At 39.9% G+C, this 26,598-nt stretch overlaps 1 protein-coding gene across 2 annotated transcripts in view; it reads right to left on the bottom strand.

Moving 5' to 3' along the window:
• MYPN (myopalladin) overlaps nucleotides 1–26,598 on the bottom strand; it is a 73,559-nt gene that overhangs the window by 34,342 nt on the left and 12,619 nt on the right. The window contains exons 1-5 of one of the 2 annotated variants that reach the window (XM_032116473.1): nucleotides 21,644–22,574; nucleotides 12,490–13,428; nucleotides 5,063–5,238; nucleotides 3,516–3,567; nucleotides 1,339–1,486 (exon numbers count right to left, since the gene is read on the bottom strand). In XM_032116473.1, coding sequence (XP_031972364.1) covers nucleotides 1,339–1,486; nucleotides 3,516–3,567; nucleotides 5,063–5,238; nucleotides 12,490–13,427 — 1,314 coding nt within the window. In that variant the 5' untranslated portion in view covers nucleotide 13,428; nucleotides 21,644–22,574. Of the gene's footprint in view, nucleotides 1–1,338; nucleotides 1,487–3,515; nucleotides 3,568–5,062; nucleotides 5,239–12,489; nucleotides 13,429–21,643; nucleotides 22,575–26,598 lie in introns of those variants that run through there. The other variant, XM_032116474.1, reaches the window with a different exon arrangement.

The raw sequence follows: 26,598 nt of genomic DNA, 5'->3' as shown, positions 1-26,598 counted from the left end.
AAATTCTATTGTGGACAACTGCTGGTGATCTTCCTGGATGGGATAACAACAAAAATGCTGTTAGTACTTTATTGCCTTACTCAGTTAATCATGGCAAGAAAAGCTTTACTGAAGTGTATTGGAACATCTTTTCTTAATACTTCAGTAAGGCAAATATATGTTGTCTGCTTGGTCATAGTCCTCTTTTAAAAATTCTTACTTAGAAAATGGTTATTGATGTTCAAAAGGAAATGTTAAGTCAAGTCACATCTGTGACTGCTACTATAATTCTTCTCCTTTGCCAAAACCAGACCATATAGAGAGGTGGGATATCAACCTATTGATCCTACTCAGTGAAAACAGAATGGAATTGTTCTCTAGCTTGAGTATTTAATATAGTTTTTTATTTTAGTGTAATAGGAGTTGCCCCAGAACAGCAGAATTAATGATTCAGTATCTCAGGAAACATTCAAATTACATAGACGGTGCCTTATAAGCCAACAAAATTTTAAAGTAGTGATTTTTGAGGTAACTATTACCCTTAAGCATCTTCTCTCAAAATGGCAAAGTGTTGCAGGGGCTTAGTTCTATTCTCATTGTAGTCAAAAGTAAACGTGCATTACTTCACCTGTTCAGTATCTGTTTATTGGTTACCACCTAATTCTGGGCTGTAAACTTTGAAAAGGCACTGTAAAGCGAGAAATTCAGAAACTCGTGAACTTTTCAGTTTTAACTAAGTATGGCTCCTCTTTCCTATCAGGAAAGAATTCACAGCTGTGAACATGCTGACAGTTTGCAACAAAAACGATTCCAAATGCATGGTAATGTTAATTAGAAACTCTTTGATGTTGATAGTAAAATGTTATGTGGCAAACAACTTATCTACATATAAAATAAACATAGTAGTGAAACGATTCAGCTTAAAATGAGTTTCATTGAAAGGAAAAGATTTCAAGTGAGTTCTGTAGTGAGGGAGAGGAAAATGTGCTGGGCTGGAAAGTGGATGAGCCAGTCTGCGATGAGGAGAGGCCGGGAAGGTGACTCACACATCCAGGTGCCCTTTCCGTCTCTGAGCTGCTGGAAGGCACATGAATTCCCAGTGCTGGCTGAGCCACCTGCTCCTCCTGCTCCTCGTGCAGCTGGGGAAGGAAGGCACCCTGCCCTTGGGCAGGTGCTCCAGGTTGCCTTGGAGGCAGGGCCATTCCTCTGTGGACTGTATGGCTGTGAGGCTCAAAGCTGAAGTTCAACAGCAAAGCAAACGCCAGAAAATTTGGGGTTCTCAGTCACAAACTGTAGAAGAAATGCTTTTTTTAAGAGCTTGCTTTTAGTCCTTGAAATTCATCACATTGTCCCACCTACCTGGCTAACTGGTGTTGACACAGCCTGGACAGGTACAGACACAGACTGAACCACAGCTGATGGTGTCTTGGAGGTTTCTTGATGCTTGGTTGCAGTTCTGACAGCAGGAGATGCTGCATTCACGGAGGTGTTGGCTGGCTTTGGTTTGCTGTGAAATATTAACCGAGAACAAATTCTCTAACTTGAAGCTAGAGCTCTGTGTGTGCCCCTAAGTTATGTCTGTCTCAGTTACATGTCAACCCCAGCCTCACTTCTGGGATTGAATTCCTCTTGACCTAAGCTGATATGTACTCCTCCTAGGTAAAACTGCACTTTGTAAGTCACCCAGCTATCTGGCCACTCTAATATCTCATACTTAGTTCAGCCACACCAAATGCAATAAATGGCCTGGATCAATGCAATTGTGGCTGTTACCAGCTGAGAGTAGCATGAGAAAGCAGTGCTAGTTTCACAGAGGACACTGCTAGTTTCTATTCTGTGAAGAGTGGGCCTATAAGGTAATGAAAATACTATGGTTTGCTTGGATACAGATTCAAAAATTAATTGCTGAAAAATAAAAGAGACATGCTTTCTGACCAACATATCATCAAAGTTGCTATCATCAACTTTGCTAGAGATTGACAACTCTTCACTTTGTGGTTGTTTATATATGGAAATGTAAGAGTTGACCCTTTTAAATTTTATTGCTAGGTGGAATAATGCAGACAGTGAAGAGCTGGTCTTTTTATTCAGTTTGAGGTCCCCCCAGGAAAGCTAGCCTTCAAAACAGAAGAAGCATTACTCAGAGTGAAGATACAACTATTGTGATCACTGATTTCTCTTTCGAACTTCTTTTAGCAGCTGTTCTCGTATTAACTCCCTTCAGTTACCAGTGTTCAGATTCATGTGATGACAACTGGAAGCCAAGCAAAAATGAAGACACGCTTATCATACCCAAACCTGGTCTTTCGTAATGTGATTATTTGAAGACATTGTAGTGTGATGTCAAAGCAGCATTCTGAGAAAAAAATTACCTCACAGCTTAATGAGGTAAGTGATTTAAAGATGCCATCATGTGATCAGGATCCTGGTCAACCCTACATTGACACCTAATGACATGAATGTGAAAAAAAAATGCTTGTGACACTTGGACAAGTCTGAGCTAGAATGGAAAACTTCACAATTCATCCTAAAACAATTAGCAGTACATCCCCAGTTTGAGACCTTCTTGATCTTCAGTTTTATAAAAATCCTAACATTTATCAAAGTCCATAAACCAATTCAATCTGGAGTACTTTATGACTTTGAAGTTTAAATTACATACAACAGGTTTTGCTGTCAGCCTGAGGTCTTCAGTCAAATACACTGCAAATATCTTCTCTTTGCATTTTAAAAACTGACATTTGTAATGAGTATAATTCTCCTTAGTGATGGGAAAAAGCCAACAGGGTGCATAAGTCTGTCTAATTAAGGCCTCTTCTATGAAGCACTGGTTGGTTTTGATGTTGAATCTGTACATACAAAGGATTTCAAAATAAAAGACTGAGTATTTTAGCTTTTAACCATTCTGACTTCCTTTCTAATTAATAGAAGGACTTTAATTCTGAAAGAATTTTAACAGCATTGGATCAGGGTCTAAATTATCGGGGAAAAATAAATAAATATTTCCCAGATACCAGATCACATCTGACATTTTTTCTTTTTATAATTAAGTAGTCTTTTATACCATCATTTCAGTTCACTCTAGTACATGTCTATTAATTTCTTTATCTTAAATCTAAATAATCAGTCTCTACCTATATTCTGCCAAAAACCTTATGTATTTTCATGTGAGAAATTGTACTATATTTTTTGTCCAAGTCAGACACTTAAATCAGCATTTAAGTTGGATCTAGGCAAATGGTTTTTGTTTTAGTAAATTCATTTTAGAATTTCAGTCTTTATGGTAACATCTTCTTATATTAATATTTAATACTAAAATTTCAATTCTTAATCTAAAGTTGAGGACTCACAAGCAAACAAATGTGTGTTTGTTCCATCTGTAAAGCAAACAAATGAGCACACAAAATTCAACCCAACCAATCCCAACAAATCCTAAACAGAATAATAAAGTGTTGGAAGCTGCAAACTGAAATGTCTGCACTTGTGGGTTTTTTGACTGTAAGAAATACAGATGATGTAATTGATTTTAAACTTACTGATCCATTTCGTCTTTGATGATTTCACCTTCAGAGTCAGAAGAAGAGATGCCTATGAAAAAAAACAATTTAGCAGAGGGGTTTTTGGAGTTTCTCTATGAATGATACAAACCTTTATTCGGATTTCTTCTAGACCACTCTATGGATATGTATTATAAAGCTATGCCAAGACAAAAGATCACATTGCAGGGGAAATGAACCAGCATTCCATACTGTGCAAGATACAGAACTGCTGTTGAGATAAGGCAGATTTGGGAGGAGGTGCAACTGAAGTAAGGAAAACAACATCCAAGAGTGAATGAACATCTGGGTGTTCCTTGGTTCTCTTTAAAATGCCTCTATGATTTAATCCATATTTGGTGTTGTGAATCAAGTGAGAGTTTTCTTCTCTCAGATGCCTGATACTATCAGATTAAAAGAAAAAAGATAGAGACCTGGAATGACAGCTATTATTCTCCAGCTAGTACCTTGTAGCACAGTATGGAGAAGATACTAGCTTGGTTTACTAACAGCTGTCAGTCACTGAGACATTTTACACTTCTGATTCAGCCTTCACTGTGTTTGGAATTTGCATTTTCTCTGCAATTCCTGCCAGTGAGCATCTCCATCAGCCATGGCTCCCATCCAGCATCCACTGAGTTGGGTAAAAGCAGACCTTGGCCCCTGTTTCAAGAACTTGTAAATCCCTGCCAAGCACAGACATCTCCCATTAATGTCAGGGGCAGTGCAGATACTAAAAAAGGATTCGTCCTTTCACTGTCAGATTAGAGACAGGAAAGAAGAATAACAGCAGAACGAAATTCACCTTTAGGGCAGTGCTTTAATTTATGAATGGTCCCACTGTGGTCAGTGACGGTGCTCATAGCATATTTCTCTGAGAGAAATAGAAAAAAAATCCTATGTGTTTATTTTAAGTTTACAGTCCTGCTAGCACAATAATGGATTCAATCTAAAATCTTCTCCAAGAAAGTGTTAAAGACAAATATAATAAATAGATCACTCTTAGATATAGTAAAAGGCATAAGGAGAAAGAAAAGACACCTAAATCTGCAGGTATATCTTCTGTTTGATTTACAGCATCTACTGGGCAAGTAGAACGTCAAATTGATGGCATATTTATTTTGGTTACAAAGTCCCAATAAAGGGTTAAGATGAAGCTGTCCTACATTCAATTTGTAGGGACTGTAGGGAAAAGGAAGAATAAGAATTAGACATAAATTTTAGTTTCTTATACTTCTGTAGAGTTCCACATACAAAAAATACAAGGTGGCTTCAGAATTGGAATATTTTTAGACTTGGATCTTGGAGTGAGATATATAAAATCTCTGGGAAGTAACACAATAAAATTACATGTAAGTGCTGGTCCCTTGTCTGAAGAGTGTTTTACAGGAAAATAATAAAGGTATTAGTAATGATGAAGAGTGTTGACTCCTGCTATATATTTTTTGTGACAAAACGATGACAGTTAGCAAGCAAGATACATAATTGTATCTTAATCCCATATGACCAATTTCAACAATCAGTTTCTGCAGCACTTCTAAGAGTACCTTCTATGTAAATCTCTGCAGAAGTGGAGTCTGTTCCATAGATGTTGGAAGCAAAGCACGAGTAGCGCCCTGTGTCCTCCTCAAAAGCTTCAACAATAATCAAAGAGTGTCGATCACCTGTCTGGATAATTTGAATGTCTGGTGAGTTTTCAAGCTCCTTCCCTTCACAGTACCACCTACAAGGCAAAAAGAAATTGTTTTTCAATGCAAACTACTTGATAACTAGGATGATAATGTTTGAAGTCTTTTTTCTGATGATAAAATTGGTATGTTTAGCCTGAAGATTCTGACAGAGTACTGCAGGCAAGTATTGAATCAACAGTCATAGGAATAAAATATTGATGATTTTCATAATATTCAATAAAGAGTAAAAGAGCTCTAAATTTGGAACACTGTCAATCCAGCTCTGATTTTCTCTTTAGGTACAATCAGATCTGTGTAGTGGCTTAAAGTGCAGCAAAAAAACCCAGCCCTAAGTTAACAAATTTCCCCCAAACTTGTGTTTCCTAAGTTCATGTTAATTCAAAATGTGACTGAAATTTGTCCTTATTTTGTCATATACTTAACAAAATCTGTTTTTTATAGAAAATGGCATAAGTCTATCCTGAGGTAAGAAAGTTGATCTATTACAATACAGAGGTATTTCCATACAGAAACAGCCAGTGAGACAGCTGCACCAGCAATTCTTTTCTGCACGATATTGCTGTGTTCCTCTTTAAACACTGCTGCATAGCCAAGAATCTACTAGGCTCTTGAGAGCTTTCACACTCCTATCTCAGGCATTCCTAAGTCCCTCAGTATTCAGAAGGGTTGTTTCAGTGGAAAATGCAGGAATGCACACAAAAGGAAAAGCAGCACCTTCACAGACAGCTCTATAGGATGTGTTACTGGCAGTAACCACCAGCTCACTCAGAGCTGGTAGGAGGGGAGAGCAGGCCCATGGCTCTTGCTTGTTACAAGGCAGAACAGAAGCATAAAAAGCAGGCGGGTCTGCAGAAACAGAGTCAAATTAAATCTAGGCTTTATGAAGAAGAAGCAGCACTATGTATCAAGATCCAGAGTTAAATGTTTGAGATAATACTCAGAAATACCTGTAATTATAGATAACTAGCGAAATTTGAAAAGCCAAACTTAAGCGCATTCATTTTCACTGTAACTTTTCTCATAAAGATAGATAGATGGATAGATAGATATAAAATGTCACAAAAATATTTGTGTTTTCTTACTGTGACTTTCTTAATTACATGTGATTAGCTAATGCATCTTCTGCATGTGAGGGTGGTCGCTGTCATACTTATTTTTTATTCAATTGATTTAAAAAAAAATTATTAATTGTTTCATCCATCTTATATGGTAACTTGGTAAAAGAACCTGCCAACATTTGAGTGGTACTGCAGAAAATATGATTGTTATGGAAAGTATAAGGATATGCTTTTAAGTAATAAATTGTAATAATTAGTATTTCCTGTCTTACTTCAATACATTTACATCTGAGATATTTTGGAAAAACATGAATAAATAAATTTGTTTGACCGCTCAATTGCACAACTTTGTAACAACAGTTTGTGCTACAAATTAAGCATGAAGAAAACCCCAAATATATTGAAAAAGAAAAACTCTCTAAACAGTCCATACCAACAGAAACCCAGAATATAACAGAAGTATAATACAGAATTGAGAAAGGAGCCTCAAGGGGTCTCTGAGGTATGAAGGAGTACAGATCTAGCACTTAAATGCTGATTCTGTAGCTAAGCAGAAGACCAGGCCCTGTTTGTGCCCCTCAGTCCAAGCCATCCAACGTGGCTTTCTCGAAACCAACAGGGTATTCCCTGTGTTTCATTCACACCAGAGATGCCCTGAGCTATGTTCTGTCAGTAGACACTCTGCCTAGGACTGCACTTTACTCCAGCTAGCTTTCAGCAGCCATTCATGCTCCTTCTCAAAGCTCAGTGGAACTTGTTTAAGATGCAAACAGCATTCTGGCCACTAACCAAGCCCATAGAGCATGCAGCACCTTTGGAAATTGGAGAGCCAGCTGTGCTCATACAAAAGGGAGCAGTAACAGCAGCACATATCCAAGGATGCCAGGTGAGCTGGCACATGTGGAAGGATAAGGAAGAACTCCTTGGGTGTTCTGGCTCAGATTACAGATCTGCCTAACCCAGCGTGCTCTCCTGACAGTGGCCAAAAGCAGACACTGAGGGGAGGGTGTAAGAACAGAGTGAATGTATGCATGTGTGTATATTTACTTATTGCTCTGGAGTGTGTAACCCTCCTCTTTAACTTCTCTCCCAAGGCATGAAGCAGCACTTAAAAATAGTTTTAAAAATGTGAAATCACTGGTCTTAAATCATTACTTATAAACTACTTTTCTCTTAAAGGATTTCATGATCACAGTACCATTACCATTGTTTTCCATAGATTAAAATGTATGGTTCCTTGCTAACATTTATTTTGAAAATATTACTTTTTATTTATGTTATCTTTATTTTTAAACTGTTGGTTTGTGCTTCCATTCAAAATACATTTCCTTTAAAAATAATTATCTTTCTAACTTCTTCTGATTGACTTTTAGTTTTCATATTCTGTCATAGTCCTGTCAGAACCTCTAAAACAAAACCTCTTCAAACAGAAGGAACAGCTACATCTATTTTAAACTTTGCCCATAATGGCTTGCCCAAATCTGGAGTTTTCCCCACTAATACTTGGATACAAAGGGGGTTTTTTTGACTGGTTTCCCGGAAGTATCACATTCTCTTTTCTGTTCAGTGCTGTCCTTGCACACATGTAGGGACAGACACCATAGCTCGTAGCTGGCATCCGGAACACAAACATCCAATGTCTGGGATAGATAACAACTCTACCAGGAGCAAGTAGAGGAAATGTTTAGCAGTCCCAAGGGAGAGGTATGGTAATGTGCATTACCGGGTTGATTGAAAATGTCCTTTGACAATTATTAGTGCCTTTTCAAATTCTAGACAAGGGAATTATATAGGATTCCTGCAAGACTGAAAGAAGACATATAAAAAATTCTATCTACAATATGGTTTATTCTACTGTTGTTCTCAAGATCTGCAGTTGGTGATAACTGAAAATGGTCACATTATCAGGAGAGACGGTTCATGCAGTTGTGTGAGTACAGGCACAAATTTGGTATATGAATGTACAAGTTGCCTTTTAGGTGTGTAATTCATGTAGACAACTGTGTACTTTAGGACATGAGTCATGACACTTACTCATGTCTTTTTATATACCTACCCCATGCCTCTTCCTTATATTGTAGCCTTGTTTTAGCATGTTAGCCTTAGCAGATATGAATAAGGATTAAAGAGAATACCCATGTTCTAGAATTTGATTTCATTTTCAGCAGCATCTTTTCAGAACATTAAAATAACTTGCATAGTACAGTGATATTATATTTTCGTGTCCACTTATATGTGTTTCCTTACTGAAGTGGCACATCGAGCAAAACACATTACACAAAATGCTCTGATACAACTGCCATTAAGGTAGAACTCATTGTGTTACTGATCAGCTTTTCGAATTAACCTGTTTTGTTTGTGCAGAGATACGTCTGTATCACATGCTTTTGTGAGGCACAGTTTAATTTTCCTACAAGCAAATTTAAAAACACCATGTAAGCTAATTTTTATGTTTCTTTTATTAGTATATAAGCAATTTATTCCTTTAGTAGACTCAAAGAGTGAAGCAGGATTGAGTTAATTGTTTTCTTTGCAGTTATTTTTTTCTTTGGTTAGTCCCAAATTTGCAGCAGATTTGCAGCAAATTTGCAGATTTAAAACTTCAGGAATAAACTCCTGTTTCAAACCTGTGTTTAGTTCTCTATGCAGTGTGTTCTGTAGTCAGTATTTTCAGCATAATGTTCAAGTATTTTGAGATTAAGTTGAAAAAAGGAGCATGTTGTGTGAATGTTGTCTCTCTGCAATGCTTATAAATCAAAACCAGTTGTCTCCTGTGAAGTTAAGCTTCATGGAAAACTTTGGTATGCCATATCTACTCCTTGCTTATTAACATTTGATTTTATACTTACTGTGAAAACGTTGTACATGGTAGCAATGAAATGTCAGTTCCAGGGGGAGTTCTGACATTGAGATATGTGGAATGACTGAAGTAGCAATACTCTCTGTCACTGACATTTCATTCCTGCCATGGATTGCAACGATAGCTTCCTCATGCAAGGGAGGTTCACATTAAGGCAGTGTCATCCCCTGTGCCAAATTCATCCTAGATCTTAATCCATTGACTTGACTGGAGTTGCATGTAAGAGAAGTTTGGCTCTAGACTTTGAGCACTAAAACAGAGAAGTGCTTTCATTGGCAGCCAGGAAGAAAAATCCTGAATAACCTTGCATGGCTTCGGAGTTTCTAAACATCTGTGATTAGTCGCAGGTCTGGTCTCCTCAAGCAAAGCAGCATAAAATGCACCTTTTGAGCTTTGTATGCCTATGTTAAAGAATGTTTTCATGGAAACCTTATGACATACAGCCTGTTTTTAGAACATTAAATCCTCATGACACTTCCAGGATAGCTGTGTATGCCAAACCATGCAATGTGATTCATCAGTAAAATTAACCTAGGAGTGATGTGCCAAGCAGTTTGGAAAAATGTAGGCACCTCTGAACTTGAGGGAAAAAGGAGTGCTCTCCTCACAGAGAGGAGTGAATGTCACACCTACCATTACTCATACAGAAACGGAGCTGTAGAAGGGAGCTTGAGAAGGAGGTCATCAAACACTTTGGAAATAAGCTACACATTTCTCTCAAAGGCTTATTTCTAACCCGCAGTACAGAGTAAAGCAATCAGCAGTAAATGTACTAGTGCTCTTTAATAGCGAGCTAAGGTTTGAGCTAGCTGGAAGCACACATCCTGTGGTTTCAGTCCTTGTCTCTTCTGTGACACTGCATTCAGCTGATGATACTGAAAAATGGGTAACTTTTCACCCAAAATTCTAGATACGTTGGCTTCACGAGCTTCCTCTGAGTTGTGGGCTTCTTACGTTAAGGCTTAAGTTACCTTACAAAGCAATTGGACAGGTCTTTCTGTATTCAGCCAAGAGGACTTAGCTTTCCATATACTGGTATTTCAAATCTGTTCCTCATTCTTCTCTGGCTCCACCATCCAGTTTTCTGTCCCTCAGTGAGCCCTCATGCTTGACAGTTACCAACCACACCTGTAATGCTTTATCACTGCCATGATTTGGTAATTTGATAAGTAATCAAAATGGTATTTTGACCCTGATCCATCATGAATGTCATTTACACCATCTTTAACATCAATTTGGTTTAGTACTATCTTGCTTTCAAACGTGGTATCTGCCCTTCATATTTTCCAGTCCTTTCTATCCCTGTGATCAGCTTCTTTCTAAATATCCTGTCTCTAATTTCTCTCTTATAATCCCCATTACATCAGTTTAACCATCGGATTGCTCCTAGTGTTGACTGATTAACTACGCTACAGAGCTTGCTGAATCTTGTTCTTGTTTCACAATGCTCTTGGTTCCCACAGTACAACTTCCACTTCGTAATTTTATTTAATATATGCATTTATAAGTCACTTGGGATCCCTTTCTGTGGTTAGGAAGTCCATTTTAAGTCAAAGGTCATTAAGCTTTCATTCATCAGTTGCTACCTTGCCAGTCAGTCCTTTCCTGGGAGTGCTGATTTTTTTATTTCTCTAACCTATCTATTAGAATCCTTCTCTCCTTGCCCAGCTCCACAGACATTGAACTAACTCACCATAAACTTTGGAAAACTCGTACCCTCCAAGCAAGATGTTTGCCAGTTCTGAGTACAGTTCTGCTCACAGTTCCGCAACTATGGTCAACAGGATGCCTCCTTCACTCTTTTGGAAGCTTTGCACAGCAGATCAAAGGTAGGGATTATTTTCAGGGAAAAAATGCTGTGTTCTTCTGGTCCTCATGATTAATGGAACACAAACCCCAAAGTACATTCTGTTTTCTGGTTTCCTTGTGCTGTAGCAGTGACTAACAAGGCCATGATCACTGGAAGCATGTGAATATTTATCACTCAGTCAAGTGACAATTTTTACACCCTCTTAGTGTTACTTCTACACATTGGTGGAGTTGAAAGAATCTTGGATGAACATGACAAAGCTTTGTTAATAAATAATTATGATCAGAAAACTGTTCAAGGAGCTAACATTCCCAGCTTTCTCCTTCATATAGCACGTACATACACACACAAACACAACGGAGAGAGAGTCCAGAGTTCCTCCCTTGTGACTTACCTTCTATTTTTTAGTTTAAATGGGAAACTGGAAGCTGAGCCTGATCTTTTTCTTGAGCTTGGGACTAATTTTCCCTAGGGGACTTCTTTCTCCCTATCCCTAATTCCCTGTATCTGATGGATGCTTATTCTATAGAAGTGTAGCAGCTCCTGTATTGAATGGCATTCACATAAGCAGCTTATTTAATTAATCAAAATGAACAAAATCAAATGTTGCAATAGAAATTTCAGTTAAAAAGCTTCAGTTTTGTTGGGACAAAAATTAACCCAAGTTATAAAGATATCTGTCATCCATTTCTGTGGAATCAAGTGATTCCTGAATTGGGTGTACAGGCATTCTGCTCATCCCTGGATACTCTGTAGGATGAGCCATCATTCCTGGGTTCTCCAATCTGCCCTTGCGAGGGTTCTGTGACTTTATAGTATCAGCTTCTAATTCTGACTTAGAACTTTAGATGATTGTTAAACACCTAAACTTGGATGGCATGAACACCTTGTCATTTTTAAGCATGTCAACAGCACGAACATGACTGCTGGTATAAGGACAGTGCTGTGGCCTTCTGGAGAAATACCTAAACTGAACATTGTGTGTTGGAGTACGGTCTATAAACAATCATTTCAGTGTTCACCTGTTCTGAATACGAAGAAAACCAGATTGAGTTTGTGTACAGGTCCAGATACATAAGAGAAGATGATTTCACTTGTTGTCTTTGCATTATAAGCCATGAATGATGAAAGGGGAAAAAATATTTCTCGTGTCCAGGGATCCTACTGACATTTTTATTATCCAAAGGATTTATCAAGGCAAATGCCTGGAGAAATAAGTCTCAAAGCCTTTATAAGCAAGAGAAGTGTTCAGAGAGTGTTGCAAATATCTAGGGGATGATGATATTTCCTGTTTGTTTTCTGTAAAAAGACCCCTGAATTTCTGGCACTGTTTTCTATTTTAGTCAGACTCCTCTACAAGTTTAAGGGCTGAACACAATACAACATTTGTAATGGCATAAGCTTCACCAAGGGAATGCCTCAAAACTGTTAATTAAAGCAGTGGGTTTAGACATGAAGCATAGTAGAAATAATATTCTTCCCAAACAACGTATTTCCTGCCTGCACACACCTACCATGACAGAAATACAAAATGACAAGTGCAGAATATGTTTACCTGACTTCAGGTGCTGGGATTCCTACCACAATGCAGTCCAATTGCACTTTGGATCCTTCAGGAACTTCCCTGCTCTTCAATTTTTGAGTAAAGCGCGGTGGTTGTCCAATGGGCTCATCAGAATATACAGATGCAGATTCTGACTCTGTTTTCAGCTCTGCACTTGTTAATTGACTGACAGATTCCAGGTTTGCAGCCTGTTGATCATCTGTTTGTTCAGATGTTTTCTCTGCTTTGTTTTCCAAGTCTTGACGTGTTGGAATGGAAAGCCTTTCTCTGTTTTCTGATGTGAGAGACAGGCCAGAGCTACCTTTTTGAGCAGACTTATTCTTAGAATCAATTTTGCTCTTGTAGTTTTTGCATGTTCGGGGTCTTATTCTTTCAGAGTTGTGAGCTTTGAAAAGTGAGGAGAGCTCCTCAATGAAATCTGCCGCCTTGTTTAGGAATTCCTTTTTGGATTCTGATTCAGAAGGCAGGTGGTGTTTTTTTAGATCTTGAGAGCTCCCTTTGGACCCCTTTGTGTTTCTGACATGTTCCTGGCAAAAGTTGGAGTGCAGGCCATTGTCTGATGTTTTCAAAGCTGTAGACTGGGCCATTTGTTTGTGTTTTCCCGTGTTGTTCAGCTGATCTGGGGGGTGCTGTGAATGTGCCTGAAGCTCATCCTGTTTAGTTTCCAGCGGATTCTGACCAATAGCTTGTCTTGCCAGGTTTACACTTTCATCAAGCTCTTCTTGGCTCAAAAAGGCAGAGAGATCTGGAAGGTCATCTTGGGCAGCTACCTCATCTGAATCACCAGAAGCATTGCCATAGTGGAAATTATGAGAAACTGGCTCTGATATGCTTCTTTCACTCTTCCCTTGATGCTTAGTTTCTGCTAAATAACTCTCCCTCAGAAGCTGAGATATTGAAGTTGAGGTTTCTAAACTGTCGTCTTGCATGCTGCCAACAAAAAGGACAAATAGGACCATGCCTTATCAACAGCAATTTTTTTGACTGAACACAATAACAGGCTTCTGAACATTCTCAAACTGCATCTGTGTGCTGAATACTTGTAAGTACTTGTGATACTTGAAGCATAAGGATGGCCTAGTGTTAAAGGCCTGCTTCTGCACATCCTACCAGATACTGTTGTCTTTACCCAGTAAAGTTCATCTTTTATCACCTTCTACTGTCGATAGCCTCACATAAAGTAACTGCAAGTGTGGTATTTTCTACTCTCTTCTAGGCAAAACTTCAACTACAGAGCTATCAACTGAGTTTCAATGTCAAATCTTCATCATTGCTGATGTGCGTTTCTTAGCTAAGAAACAATCTCATCAGATGGATTAAGTGTTGGATATTACAGGGACTGAAAGTTGTTTGGAATAACTACTTTTAAATGAAGTAAATTTAGCTTGAAAAGCACTGAAGTAGTAAGTAAATGAACCCTCAAAATCATATGAGGGATGTGAGGAGGAAGGAGAAAGAACAAAAATATTCTATAACGACAATGTTTCATGCATTATAGGAAGTTATAATGGTGCTAAATGTTCCATAGCTTCATAAATTCAGCATTATTTCTAATAAGCTATTTAAAGTAAGTAGAGAACTATGTCATTATTTGATGCAAACATAATTGGTACTACAGGGCTTTCAGAATCATGATCTTAGGTCATCCTGATTCTGAAAAAATGTACCATATGAGATGAGAGTTATCAGAAAGCCCATACTTAACCTGCATGCCTGAAAAGCAAAGCTAAAGCATCCCTTTAGATCCTTAAGCAAGTATAACTGTGTGACGTTCTCCCTTTTATTTACACAAGAGCCATGATGAGTGCAGAGGGATTCAGACATCCTGTTAACACACTCATCTTCTGGTGGCCTAAATATGAAGACAAATAACTGGTCTTTACCCCATTCAGAGAGCTGATCCTCACAGATACTGAGACAAGTGCGTGACTGTTTACTGGATCTGTCTCTCAGACTATGCAGTGCTCACTGTCTCCCTCCTACTTCATTTATGGTGTGGCAAATCTTGCTGCAGTGGTTTCAGGTATTCCTACCCCAAGGTGTCTGGTTTGTCACACTGCAGAAAGTTCGGTTCCTGTCATGGCATCAAGAGAAGAGAACATCCATGCCCTAGAGTTGGCCATCTCCATTCACAGCCTTGTGTAACAGCTGAAGCTGCCAGGGAAGGAAAAGTTAGAAAGGCATCTCTGCTGTGAAAGGCTTTGGGCTTTTCTAGTTCAATTGTTCCTGGAAAAGGGCTTGTGAAGAACAAATGAAGTGGTAATGTCTTGTACTACTGAAGTATTTCCTCCTGGAATGTGAGTGGCAGCCCTTATTCCTTATTTACAAAAAGGAAGGTTTCTATTTAAACTGTTTATATTCTTCTTCAATGAATGAACATACAGCTGTCATAATCTGATGTGCATTTTGAGATCCCTCTGCTTGAGGCAAAATTTGTTATACTGAAATCCTTTTTCTTACATAAATATTTGTAATTTTAGGTTTATTGATTTTGCTTTATTTTCATAATTTGAAACAAAGAAAATCACTTAATGCTACAGAGGCACCCAATCAAAATATTGCTAAGTTTGTGCCTGTACAAAGAATGAGAAATAAAATGCCATATAAATTGTAGGCTTCTAAGCACCCAGTCAAGTCCCTGCAGCTGAGCCAGGGTCTGTAATACTAATTGAACATTTGGCATTAAATTATCTGGCGCAGTGTTTCAGTGAAGCTGTGGCACATAGAGAACGCTGATTTGGGAAGCCCATGTGAGATAATATTGTGAGCTGTTTCATGACTGGGCAGAGTTTGTAATTTAACCTCTTAAGAGTACAAAGAGGTCTCCATGAGGCTTTAAGTTCCTGCTCAGTGGAAACTGCTTTTGCTTGCTCAGCTTTCACGTCTTGGGCAGCTGTGCCACCTTTGTGAAGCTGAACGTGTTTAAGGGGCTCTCTCCGCTTGTTTATGTGCTGATCGCATACTATGTGCAGTAAAGGTCACAGCTAAAGCTACAGTTTCAACTTCCAAGAGTTTAAATACATTCTAACATAAGGACTTTACAGACTGACAGACAGAGCTGTCCCGTGAATGAACTGCAGCCCTTGGGCCTGCTCCCCACAGGCCACTTTCTATCTGCTTAAAAGCTGAAGGGGTGAGGCAGAGCCATCACCAGCTCCTTCCTCTGCCTCGGGAGGGTGACTGAGTCTGCAAAACCAGAGCCGTATGTGCCTCAGCAGGATGTCACAGCTCTGGAGGGATGCAGCTCCACACTGACCTCTCCACGGGTGGCTCTGGCTGAATTAGAACATCCAGCTCTTTGTAGCTTTACAGGACACAGTGGAAGGCTGGAGAAGTGTGTATTTTACAAGGTGGCAAAATTTAGCTTGCTGCATTTCTTGGCCACTCTTTCTGCAGCATTTCAGAATGGCACATCTTCATCTCAGTGACTCTAAAGGTCATCAGAGCTGAAAAAAGATGATGCAGCTCTTTAGAGAGCACTGGACACTCTAAGGAAGAAAGGCAAGTAGAGAAGGAATATAGTGTAATCAAAACCTGCTGGAGTCAAATGAACTTGAAGAACTCCTGTAATGATTTTGTCTAAAGAGTATATGAAATTATCTGACTGAGACTATTCAGGGTTTCATTTTCCTCTGTTGCACAGACATTGCTTGATTTTCTCATGTAAGTGCTGTTTGTTTCAACAGAAGTTGTTAATCACAGTGCAGCTTTTCTGCAGAAAACCATAGTAAAGCAACTGTGTGTTCAGTATGGTTATTTGAGACTGTTCTGGGTATATTTGAGACTTTGTTCTTGCATGTCTTCTATTCATCTTTTGATGAATTGAAAGCATTGAAACATGAAAGAAATAATTTCTGCTGATTTGCTTAAGGAGTATTACTGCAATATAAGGAGCTACTCTCAAAGATGTGTTTAGATTGGCACATAGTTTTATAATTCTAGCTTGAAAAACCCTAGTGAGGAAGGCACTGTCTGATAGTGAAAGGAGGAAAACAAACAGTTCCCCAGCAAAGGACCTGGAACAACTTCCTTCCTTCTGCCTATTGGAGCAGAAGAGGTAGAAGGGAGCAGAGTTCTCTTTCTGGAGTTGGGAAGCAAAATATTAATGAGAACGAATCTGATGCCAAATTCTTAATACTTAGAGAGCCATCACCTTTCTTTAGAGCTCATCCAGGGTCAGAATTTTACCTAACTTTATCTAATTTTATCTAACTATTCTCTATTTTCAGCTTGTGTAGAAGATGACTTTTTAATCTATTTTTAGTAATGCAGTAGTTGGGTTCTAGTCAAATGTAGCACTTTGAGGCAGTGCTTGTCTACTGAAGTTTTAAAGTATTTTGAATTATGTGATATTTTTAATTTAACAGAAAATGTTAAGTTTCAGCAAATGTTGCTGTGAGGCTCCTGGGCAATCCCATTACAGTTATTAATTTTGCCTTGCTTATGCTTTGAGAGATGTCCAGTTTGTTGTGTTTGGTTTTTTGGTTTTTTTTTTCTGTGAAGAACTGTGCTAATTGTATTGTAGTTGCAGATGTCTCTGTTGAGCAGATAAGTGCAGATAACTCTGCAGATAACTCTGTTGAGCCGGCAGTAAGAAGGACAAACTGAAAACACAGTAGGCAGCAATCTGTGGTGGCAATGAAAGCACCAATAATTTTGCTGACTGAAAAAGTGTTGTAATGAACCTGTATCAAGGGCAGGAATTGCATTGCTGGTTACAAATAATGTCTCTAAACTGGTGTTATTTAGGGGGGAAATGGGGTGACTGATGCCAGCAGCCTGCAGTTCTCTACTCTTGACTGGTTCATTACCTACAGCACCAAACCAGAGTGCCAAGGGCAACATCTTTGGCTTTCCTGGGACACCAACAACAGTGACCTTGGGCACCTGCTAGCTTGAAAGGCACCAGAGGATGCCATGAACAAAACTGACTCCATTAATTCCTTCACTCTGCTAATTCAGTTTCCATTAACCAACTAATTGAACAAGCTTTGAGTTTCCAAGAGCCTATGGCTATGGCAATGTTCTCTTATTAGCCAAGTGATCTTTAGGATTAAATATTCACAAAGGTAGAATTAGTTTCCACAGTTTTGGCAGTGGCTTGAAAATCTTTACATGGAAGGGAGGAAGATTGCACCACAGAGGTCTTGCATAGTGTGACAGCAAACACTTTCATTTCCTCTTGTTGAAGGTTTGTTAGATTCATTCCTGAGTCACCACTGAAAGAATCTGATCTTTTCCTACAGAAACAGCAGTAGTGAAATCTCAGCAAAGTTGAAGGGAATCCCAGATATATCCGATATAGCTCTGTTTTATTTGTTGAGAACAGCTTCTAATACTTGATGCCCTAGAGATAATTTTTCAAACTCTCCTTCTCTGTCAGAATAAACAATTAGCAGATTCAATGCAAAAAGCATTTGAACATATTCTTTGGCTTTCAAAACTTAAAAAGAGAAATTTTAGTCAGTAAATGTTATTTCTGTCTTAGCTTTTCAAGCTCCTATTACTTCTGTTGCGAGTGCTTTTTCATGAAACCCCAGCATCAGAGCAGCAAGTAAACTGCTGCTTCTGCTCTGCAGAGAGGCACCTTTGTGGCCTTTACACAGCAAGACTCTGCATACCCAGCACCTCAGTGTGGAAACTGGAAAATTTAGACATTGTTAGAGGCTATATCCACTTCATGATGAATTTAATTGCACATAAATGGCATTTACCCATGGACTGTTGAACACTAACATTTATGGGGGTGTTCCAACTGTATGATTGCAGCTATGAAAAACAAGGTAAGAGTTGACACAAGCGATCTGTCTTGCAGACGTTGGAGGATCACAGTCACATTCTCGTGTGCTTGCAGGAATTCTCACTTAGCAGTTGCCATTGTCACCGTTTCTGGTACTGCCTGTTGACAAGCTGTGGCTGCTGCAAGACAGACGTTGAGACTCCAGATACAGGAAAGGTTAGGCTGGAGTAGAGGACTGAGGGTAGCAGTTCTGTGTGTTTGGGGGTGTGTGTATGCAATATTTTTAAAATAGTGTTTAGAAAACTGTGTACAAGAAGGTGGTTTACTTTCCTGTTTTAGACACATTAGTGACTTTGAATTCCATTCCTTGTAACGAGTCAGATAACTAAACTCCCATTTCCAAGTAATGCAATTAAATATAGAAAATAGAGGCTCAGGGGTATAACAAATTCTCATGGAAACAAAATCCCTCAGAAATGGGATGGGATAAATCCTCTCTCCAAGTTATTCTGCAGCAGACACTGCAAGAGCCCTGTGTGTACTTGGAGTCATGCCCTGGCCCATGACCTCACTGTTACAGTATTAGACACCCTAAGCAGGAGGAAATACTCTGCTTCAAGGGAAAAGCACATTAAGAGCTCTCCAACTTTTTCAACATTTCCTTCATACTCTCATATAATGAAAAGACCTTTTATTCTTCACTCTGATCACAAAAAGTCTTCATTTTTTCATAATTAATATTGTCCCTTAGTAGTTCTCAAAATGAGAACCAAGACCCTTTATCCCATGTCTCAAGTTCTCTTTTCCTCCTCAGTGCATCTCCTTGAACTGCAAGCCAACAATATCTTGAAGAAACAACATCAATTGGAAACAAATAAATTTCAGCTGATTTTTAAATTAGGCGGTCAGAAAGGAAGACAGGTGATGGCTGTCTTTGAGGCCTGCCTGGGGTGCTTCTCCATCCTCCTCTCCCAATGATCTCTGCAGCCAGATATCAGGACAAGTTCCGAGTGTACTTCAAGTGCTCACAATGTAGAACAAGTTTTTATTGATTCAAGTAATGTATATGGTCCTCTTTCCTTCAAGGATTGCCCATATGAGAAGAAGTTTATATGAAAGGCCAAAAAAAGATGCAGCAGAGATCCACAATCTGATGCTGAATGCACATATGGAAGTCCTCAATGAAAATATAACTAACAGGCAATAATATTCATTTGTCCTGGTGCAAACACAGACACACCACTCTGCATACCTTTTTTCATGGCTAAAACTGCAAATATGTTTTCATGGATTGTGGACCAAATGATTTAAACTCAGTCATTTCTGTGAGTCCTGCTGGCAGTACGTGTGAGCAGTGCAGAAATCCACAAATGCGTGTGCTTGAGGACTACTGTGGTGTTTTAGCTTGGGACTGAACCTACAGCTTAGCTCTCAGTGTTCAAAGGTATTGGACGGGCTCAGTCTAGACTGACAAATTACAGCACTGCACTGGAACTGTAATGAGAGTTTGCACAACTTAAAATGCTGAGCAAAAGTCTCTATTCTACCCCTGTGTGTGTAAGTGGCACCAGTGTGAGGGACTCACACACGAGTATCAATGACTGCACAACTGACAGCTTGTGTAGCCAGACTGAACAAGTGCAAACTGCCTGAAAAGTGGGGCCGTGCATTTGCACATCTCTTTGTCTGGAAATTTCAAATCTATGGGCTGTTTTGTTTTAAAATGAGATTCAGTTTTCCTACAAATACAGGTTCTCAATGGAAAAGGGAACTTAAATTAGACACAAAAGAAATCTGGATTGCATTTGCCACCTCTTGTCCACTGTTCTGTGTTTTTTATGTTTTTTCATAAAAAGCCTTCATATTTTTAGTCATAATTTCAAACTGCAATGTTTACATGAGATTTATATTCTAGAGGAATAATTTGCCCATTCCTGTACAATATTCCTTTTTATGAAAGCAAGCACTAAACCAGTTAAACAGAGGATGAAACTGATTTTTTTTTCCTTTTCCTCCACACCCCATGGTTTAGTTTACAATTGAGGTTGCATTGCCCAATTGCCATTATGGTATTGTGTACATTTTAAACAAACTATCTTAATGTCGTATTTATGTGCAAATATTCCTAGACTACTAATTTTTATCAGCTGTTGATAAAAAAAGATTCCTTCAGTACCATAGCAAGACCTGCTGTAAAATCTCTAAAGAATGCACAGGAATAAAAACCAGCACAGAGCACACAGTTCCCCTTTGTGCTTGGTACTCTGTCATGTACAAGACCTAACTAACTCCTGAATTGACTATAAATATTTTTGATATGTAAATACCATTCTGCTTAGCTACAAGAACTACCACATTGCTGTTTAATTTTGTTAGTTGCTTCTGAAAGTAAAAAAAAATTTAAAAGACAGACAAAACCAAAGAAATATCCTGACCTTAGGAACCTTCAGGAGATGTAGGAGAGGAGAAGAGCAGAGTTGAAATTTATGAAATTGTTCCATGAACACTTGCCGATTTTGTTTTCACTCTGAAACTCTAGAGCATCTTCACAAATGTAAACCTCATGGTTGAAACAAAACTGCTGATAAAGTAATCAGTGTCTTTAGCATGGCTTGTATAATGTTCTATTAACATATAGTCAGGAGCTACTCTGTTCTCTCGTCAACTGTTGATGTATTATTTGGTAAAACTTAAGATGGGCTTCTGATTACTGCTTAATGTTGCAATATATTGGGCCAAACATTTGCTACTGACAGTCAAATACTTTTCTGAGAGAGAGAAAGAGAGCAAAGGAGATAGTGAGAGCTCAAGGGTGAGAGCTATGCCCTTCTAGCAGGACTGTTTCTGCAGCTGTTGTGTACATTAATCCAGAGAGCAGATCTCCCTGCACTAAATATAGCCATGGGGGTCATTTTACATGACGGAATAAATAATTAAATAAATAGAAAGCATTTAACTATGGGGGTCGCATTAAATTAGGTTTGATTTTGCTTAAGAAGGAATTCCAAATTGTGGAATCTTGGTTTAAGGCTGAATACCAGAATATGAATATTTCACTCCTCCATTATTTCATGAAGGGAAGATGAGCAGGAAGAGGAAAGAGTCCCAGCAAGGAACTTTTCAGGTCATTAGAATCTTGTTGACTCTTTAGTGGAGTCAGACGGGCTCCAAGGGATTTTGAGAACCCCACCAATGCTATTCAGGTCCTTTATAATGCCGCAGAACCCTGTTTCTCTTTCACTGCAATGCACGTACCTCAGCATAATCTAAGTCAGTTTAAAAATTATTTGTTCCCTGTATATGCCTTACCAGCTATAATTAACATTCAGATATACATGCTTATCAAACCCTTCTGCTACACTCCGCAAAATCAAAATGTAGACGAATCTAAAATCGAGGGATTACCTTTTTTAATTCCTCCAGATGTTGCTGCCCAGCCCTGGCAGTTAGTAGCAATGACAGTTATCCAGAAGTGCGAGATTAAAGTTAAGGAAGCGAGGGGATTCTTCGAGTCCTCAGGAGCAGAAACAGCTAGGAGTCCATAGAGTGAAGGAAGTTAACCTTCGCTATTATGAGGATGGCTGTAAGGAGCTGGACAACCTGTCACCACCGGAGCAATAGCATTTGTCAGTTTGCAGGTCCCAAGTTATTTTGAGCAGCGTAAACCATGTGCCCGCGGAGCATTCCACCTCATTGGACAGGGAATCCACTGCTCCCACAGCACCTATGGGCACCGAATGCCTTCTCCTCGCTCATGGAACGGCCCCTATAGATGCATAGGTGGGTTTTGCTGATTCATCCACGAGGCTCTGTAGTGGCATTGTATCACTCTTGTCAGCTGCTTTACACTTCAGCCTTTTCAAATTACTAGTTATCGCTCTTTCATTAAGTTTCAATCAGAACTTGAAGATTACAGTCACAGGGAAACCCATCAGCTGGTAACAACATAAAAGTTTTGCAGCTCCAAAGGCAAACTCAGCAAACATGTGTGATTTAAATAGTAAAATATTCCTGACTTCTTTGGAGTGTTCAGTGAAACATTGAAAAGTCAAACAGTGCAGAAAATCCTTCAGGATGACCTGCAACTACAGATCCTCAAAAAACTAGAACTCCTAAATTTGTTATTGAATGCACAGAAATGAACTGTTGGAGGAAAAGTAATTAAAAGAGGCAATTGAAACTAAGCTGTAAATAAAACTAGAAATAAACAAAGGTGGAATAATTTCAACACGTTGAAATCACACTTGAATCAATACAGAGAGAAACACTGTTATTATCTAGAATTTCATTGCCTAAAACCTTGACTGGCTGAAACCTACCACATCACTTGGTAAACACAGAGATGAGATTTTCATTTCTACTCTTCCTACACACCAGCAACAAAAAGTTGCCTGCAATTTTAAACAGTTCGTCTTACCAAAAATGCTTCTCGATTGTTGATATATTATTTTATTAAAAATGCTTGTCACAATTCTGATTTTAAAAGATTACTAAAATGTTATGCATTTATGATGGGGAATTGATATTATAAGCCTTTTCATAGCTAATGATGTAATAGCTGGCTTCTTGACCTTCTCCCAGATCTCTCAAAACATTATCAAGTGAGCACCTGTGCTAGAAAAGAGATTCATCTGTAGTTCTTCAGAAAGTTATTTTATGAGTTGTAACAGTATGAAAAGTCAGAGGGAAAGGCAATTCTTTTATGTAAAATTTCCTGATGCATTGGAGATACTTTTCTATTATTTCCCTCTCTTTTTGTAAAATATTGTTGTGGTTTAAACCCAGCTGGTAACAAAACCCCACACAGCTGCTCACTCCCAGCCACTGGTGGGATGGGGGAGAGAATCGGAAGAGTAAAGTGAGGAAACTTATGGATTCAGATAAAGGTAGTTTAATAAATGAAACAAGAGCCATGCACACAAGCAAACAAAAGCAACCATTTCACACAGAATCACAGAGTAAGCTGAGTTGGAAGGGACCCATAAAGATCATCAAGTCCAACTCCTGCACAGGACCATTCCTAAGAGTCATGTGCCTGAGAGCGTTGTCCAAACACTTCTTGGGCTCTGTCAGGCTTGGGGCTCTGACCACTTTCCTGGGGAGTCTGTTCCAGTGCCCAGCCACCCTCTGGGTCAAGAACCTTTTTCTAAAATCCAACCTAAACCTCCCCTGACACAACTGCAGGCCATTTGCCCAGGTCCTCTCACTGGTCACCACAGAGAAGAGATAGTTGCCCCATCCCAGGTTCAGAACCCAGCACTTTCCCTTGTTGAACTTCATATGGTTGATGATTGCACAGTCCTCTAATCTGTCAAGGTCTCTCTGCAGGGCCTTCCTGCCTTCAGCGGCTCCTCCCAGCTTTGTATCATCTGCAAACTTGCTTAGTATCCTTCCCAGTCCTACATCTATGTCATTTATGAAGATGTTGAAGAGCATAGGGCCGAGGATGGAGCCCTGTGGAACCCCACCGGTCTGATGTCCCCCTGTGCACTGTCACCCTTTGCACCTGACCCATGAGCCGGTTGTTCACCCATCCCATAATGTGTTTGTGGGACAGACATTTTGTCCAGAAGGAACTTGGGAGAGACTATCAAAATTTCAGATTCAGATTTACTGAAATCCAGAAAGATTACATCAAAGGGCTTCTCTTGATCAACCTGGTGGGTTACCTTGTCATAAAAGGAAATCAGGTTTGATAAGCAGGACTTCTCTCTCATGAAGCCATGCTGGCTGTGACCAATGACTGCATTCTCTCAGGTGCTTTTCAATATCTCCCAGAATAATCTCCGTAACTTTGCCAGGCAAAGTGACACTGACAGATTTAGTTTCCAGGGTCCTCCTTCTTGCCCTTCTTGAAAACTGGGACAACATTTGCCAGCTTCCAGTTGGCTGGGACTTCTCTGGATTCCCAAGACAGCTCAAAAATCAGGGAGAGAGGCTTTACGATGACGTCAGCAGCTCTTTGTGGATTCTTGGATGAATCCCATCAGGCCCATGGATTTGTAGGAATCCAGCTGGAGCAGCAGATCCTGCAGAATTTCAGTGTCAGCTGGGAATTGATCGTTCTCTCAGTCATGGTCCTCCATGTCAGGGCACTTGAGACTCCTTTGGTCCATCATCCATGTTGAAGACAGAGGCAAAGAATGCATTAAACAGCTCTGCCTTGTCCATGTCTCTGTTTGTGAGGTGACCATCCTCATCCTGGAACGGGCTGATGTTATTTCTACACCGCCTCTTGCCATTATTATATTAAAAAAACTCTTTTTTACTGTCCCCTGCAGTTCTGTCAGCTTCAACTCTAGTTGAGTTTTGGCCACACAAATTTTACCCTACAGTGGGATGAAAGCAACATATCTGTATTTTTCCTGTGTCTCCTGACCTTGCTTCCACTGGGCACACATCTTCCTTTTTTGCCTTATTTCCAAGAGAAGATTCCTGTTCGGCAAAGCTGGCCTTCTGCCTCACTTGACTTCCAACATTTGGGAATTGCTGCTCCTGTGCGCTTAGGAGGGAATGTTTAAACAGTGACCAGCACTGATGGACCCCAGCACCTGCAAAAATATATTCCCAGGGAACCTTGCTTACTAATTCCCTGAACAGCCTGAAGTCTGCTCTCCTCATGCCCAGGGTAGAAGTTCTGCTGGCACTTTTCCTCCTGTCAACAGAGATTTTAAACTCAATCACTTCATGGTTGCTGTGGCCAAGACAGCCCCAATCCCCGCTTTGCTGACAAGATCGACTTTGTTGACAAGCAGCACATCAATGAGGGCATCTTTCTGAGTCGGCTCCCTTAGGACCTGTTCCATAAAGTTGTCATTCAGGATTTTTAGGAATTTTCTGGCCTGGGTTGTTCCAGTTAATTTCTGGCAAGTACAAGTCCCACATAAGGACACAGGCAGTTGACTTGGAAGTGTCCCTTAGATGCTCAAAGAAAAATTTGTCAGTGTCATTGTCCTGCATAGGAGGTCTATAGGAAATTCCCACGATGACATCCATGTTACTTGTTTGCCCCTTGATTTTATGCAGAGGCTCTCAACTGTGCCATTGCCAGCTGTGAGCTTCATACATTCTAACCCTTCTATTCCATACAGTGCCACCCCTCTGCCTCTTCTGACCTGTTTCTCCCTCCTGAAGAGCCTGTAACCATCCAACAGGGCATTCCAGGCGCAAGACTCATCCCACCAGGTTTCACTCATACAATGATGTCAAACTCTGGGACTGGGCCAAAGCCTGGAACTCCTCTTGTTTGTTCCTGGTACTGTGTGCATTAGTGTAGAAACATTTCAGGTGTACTTTGTAGCCAACACCTTGTGAAGCAGATTGAGGGATCCATTAGTGCTCATTTCCTCAAGTTTCGGCACAGCATCCCATCCCTCAGCACTGGCGAGCCTGGTTATGTCCCTTTCCCTCTTCCAAACTGGTTTAAAGCTCTGCCAATGAGCCCAGTAGCTCCTGTGCAAGGGCTCCTTTTCCACTCTGAGACTGGTGCATCCAGTCAGGTGTCAGAGTAGACCAGCTGTTGAGTAGATCTTCCCATGGTCAACAACCCCCAAAATTTTCCACTGACACCAACCTTGGAGCCATGCATTGGCCTGATGGATCTGCCTATTCCTATTTCATTCCCCACTTCCCATGGGCAGGCAGGTGCCATCCCTAGGAGAGCAGGGCCCATCACATGTAATGGTGACATGGGAAGACAAAACTCCATTACTCTGAATTTCCCTGGAATGTCCTTCTTCTTCTCCCAGCTCTGTGTGCTGAGCATGGCCTCACATGTCTGGGATATCCCTTGGGTCACTTGGGGTCAGCTGTCCTGGCTGTGTCCCCTCCCAAATCCTTATGCCCCCCTGCCCCCAGCCCCTTGCTGGTGGGGTGGGCTGAAAGATAGAAAATGGCTTGTGTAAGCCTTGGCTCTGTGTAAGCTCTGCTCAGCAGTAATGGAAACATCTCTGTGTTACCAACACTGCTTCCAGCACAAATCCAAAACACAGCCCCACACCAGCTACTGTGGAAAAAAACTTTACCCCAGCAAAAACCAGCACAAATACCATTGTCAGAACAGCTTGTGAGCATGAGTTCGTGGTGATGATATTGAAAGGTTGTGTAGTGAAGTCAGCCCTTCTTTTGGGCACAGGTGAGGCATTTTATGGCTGATGTCTAATGTAACTTTATACCTGGACTAGAGATCTAAGATATTCTTTATAGTATCTGTAACAGTAGATGTGAGCCATAGAGTGCTGGCAGGAACTGCCTGTTGATACTGTACCCCGTGCTGCTGTGGTTGGGACAGTGTCTGTAGATGTGTAGGCTACAAAGTCTGTAGCCTGAAAATAAAGTCTGATCTGTCTGGTAATAATTGT

Source organism: Corvus moneduloides, chromosome 8 (genome assembly GCF_009650955.1).
Source record: "Corvus moneduloides isolate bCorMon1 chromosome 8, bCorMon1.pri, whole genome shotgun sequence".
Lineage (NCBI taxonomy): Eukaryota > Metazoa > Chordata > Aves > Passeriformes > Corvidae > Corvus > Corvus moneduloides.
Note: the sequence above shows the minus strand (reverse complement) of the source record. Positions and strands in the feature narration are given on the sequence as shown.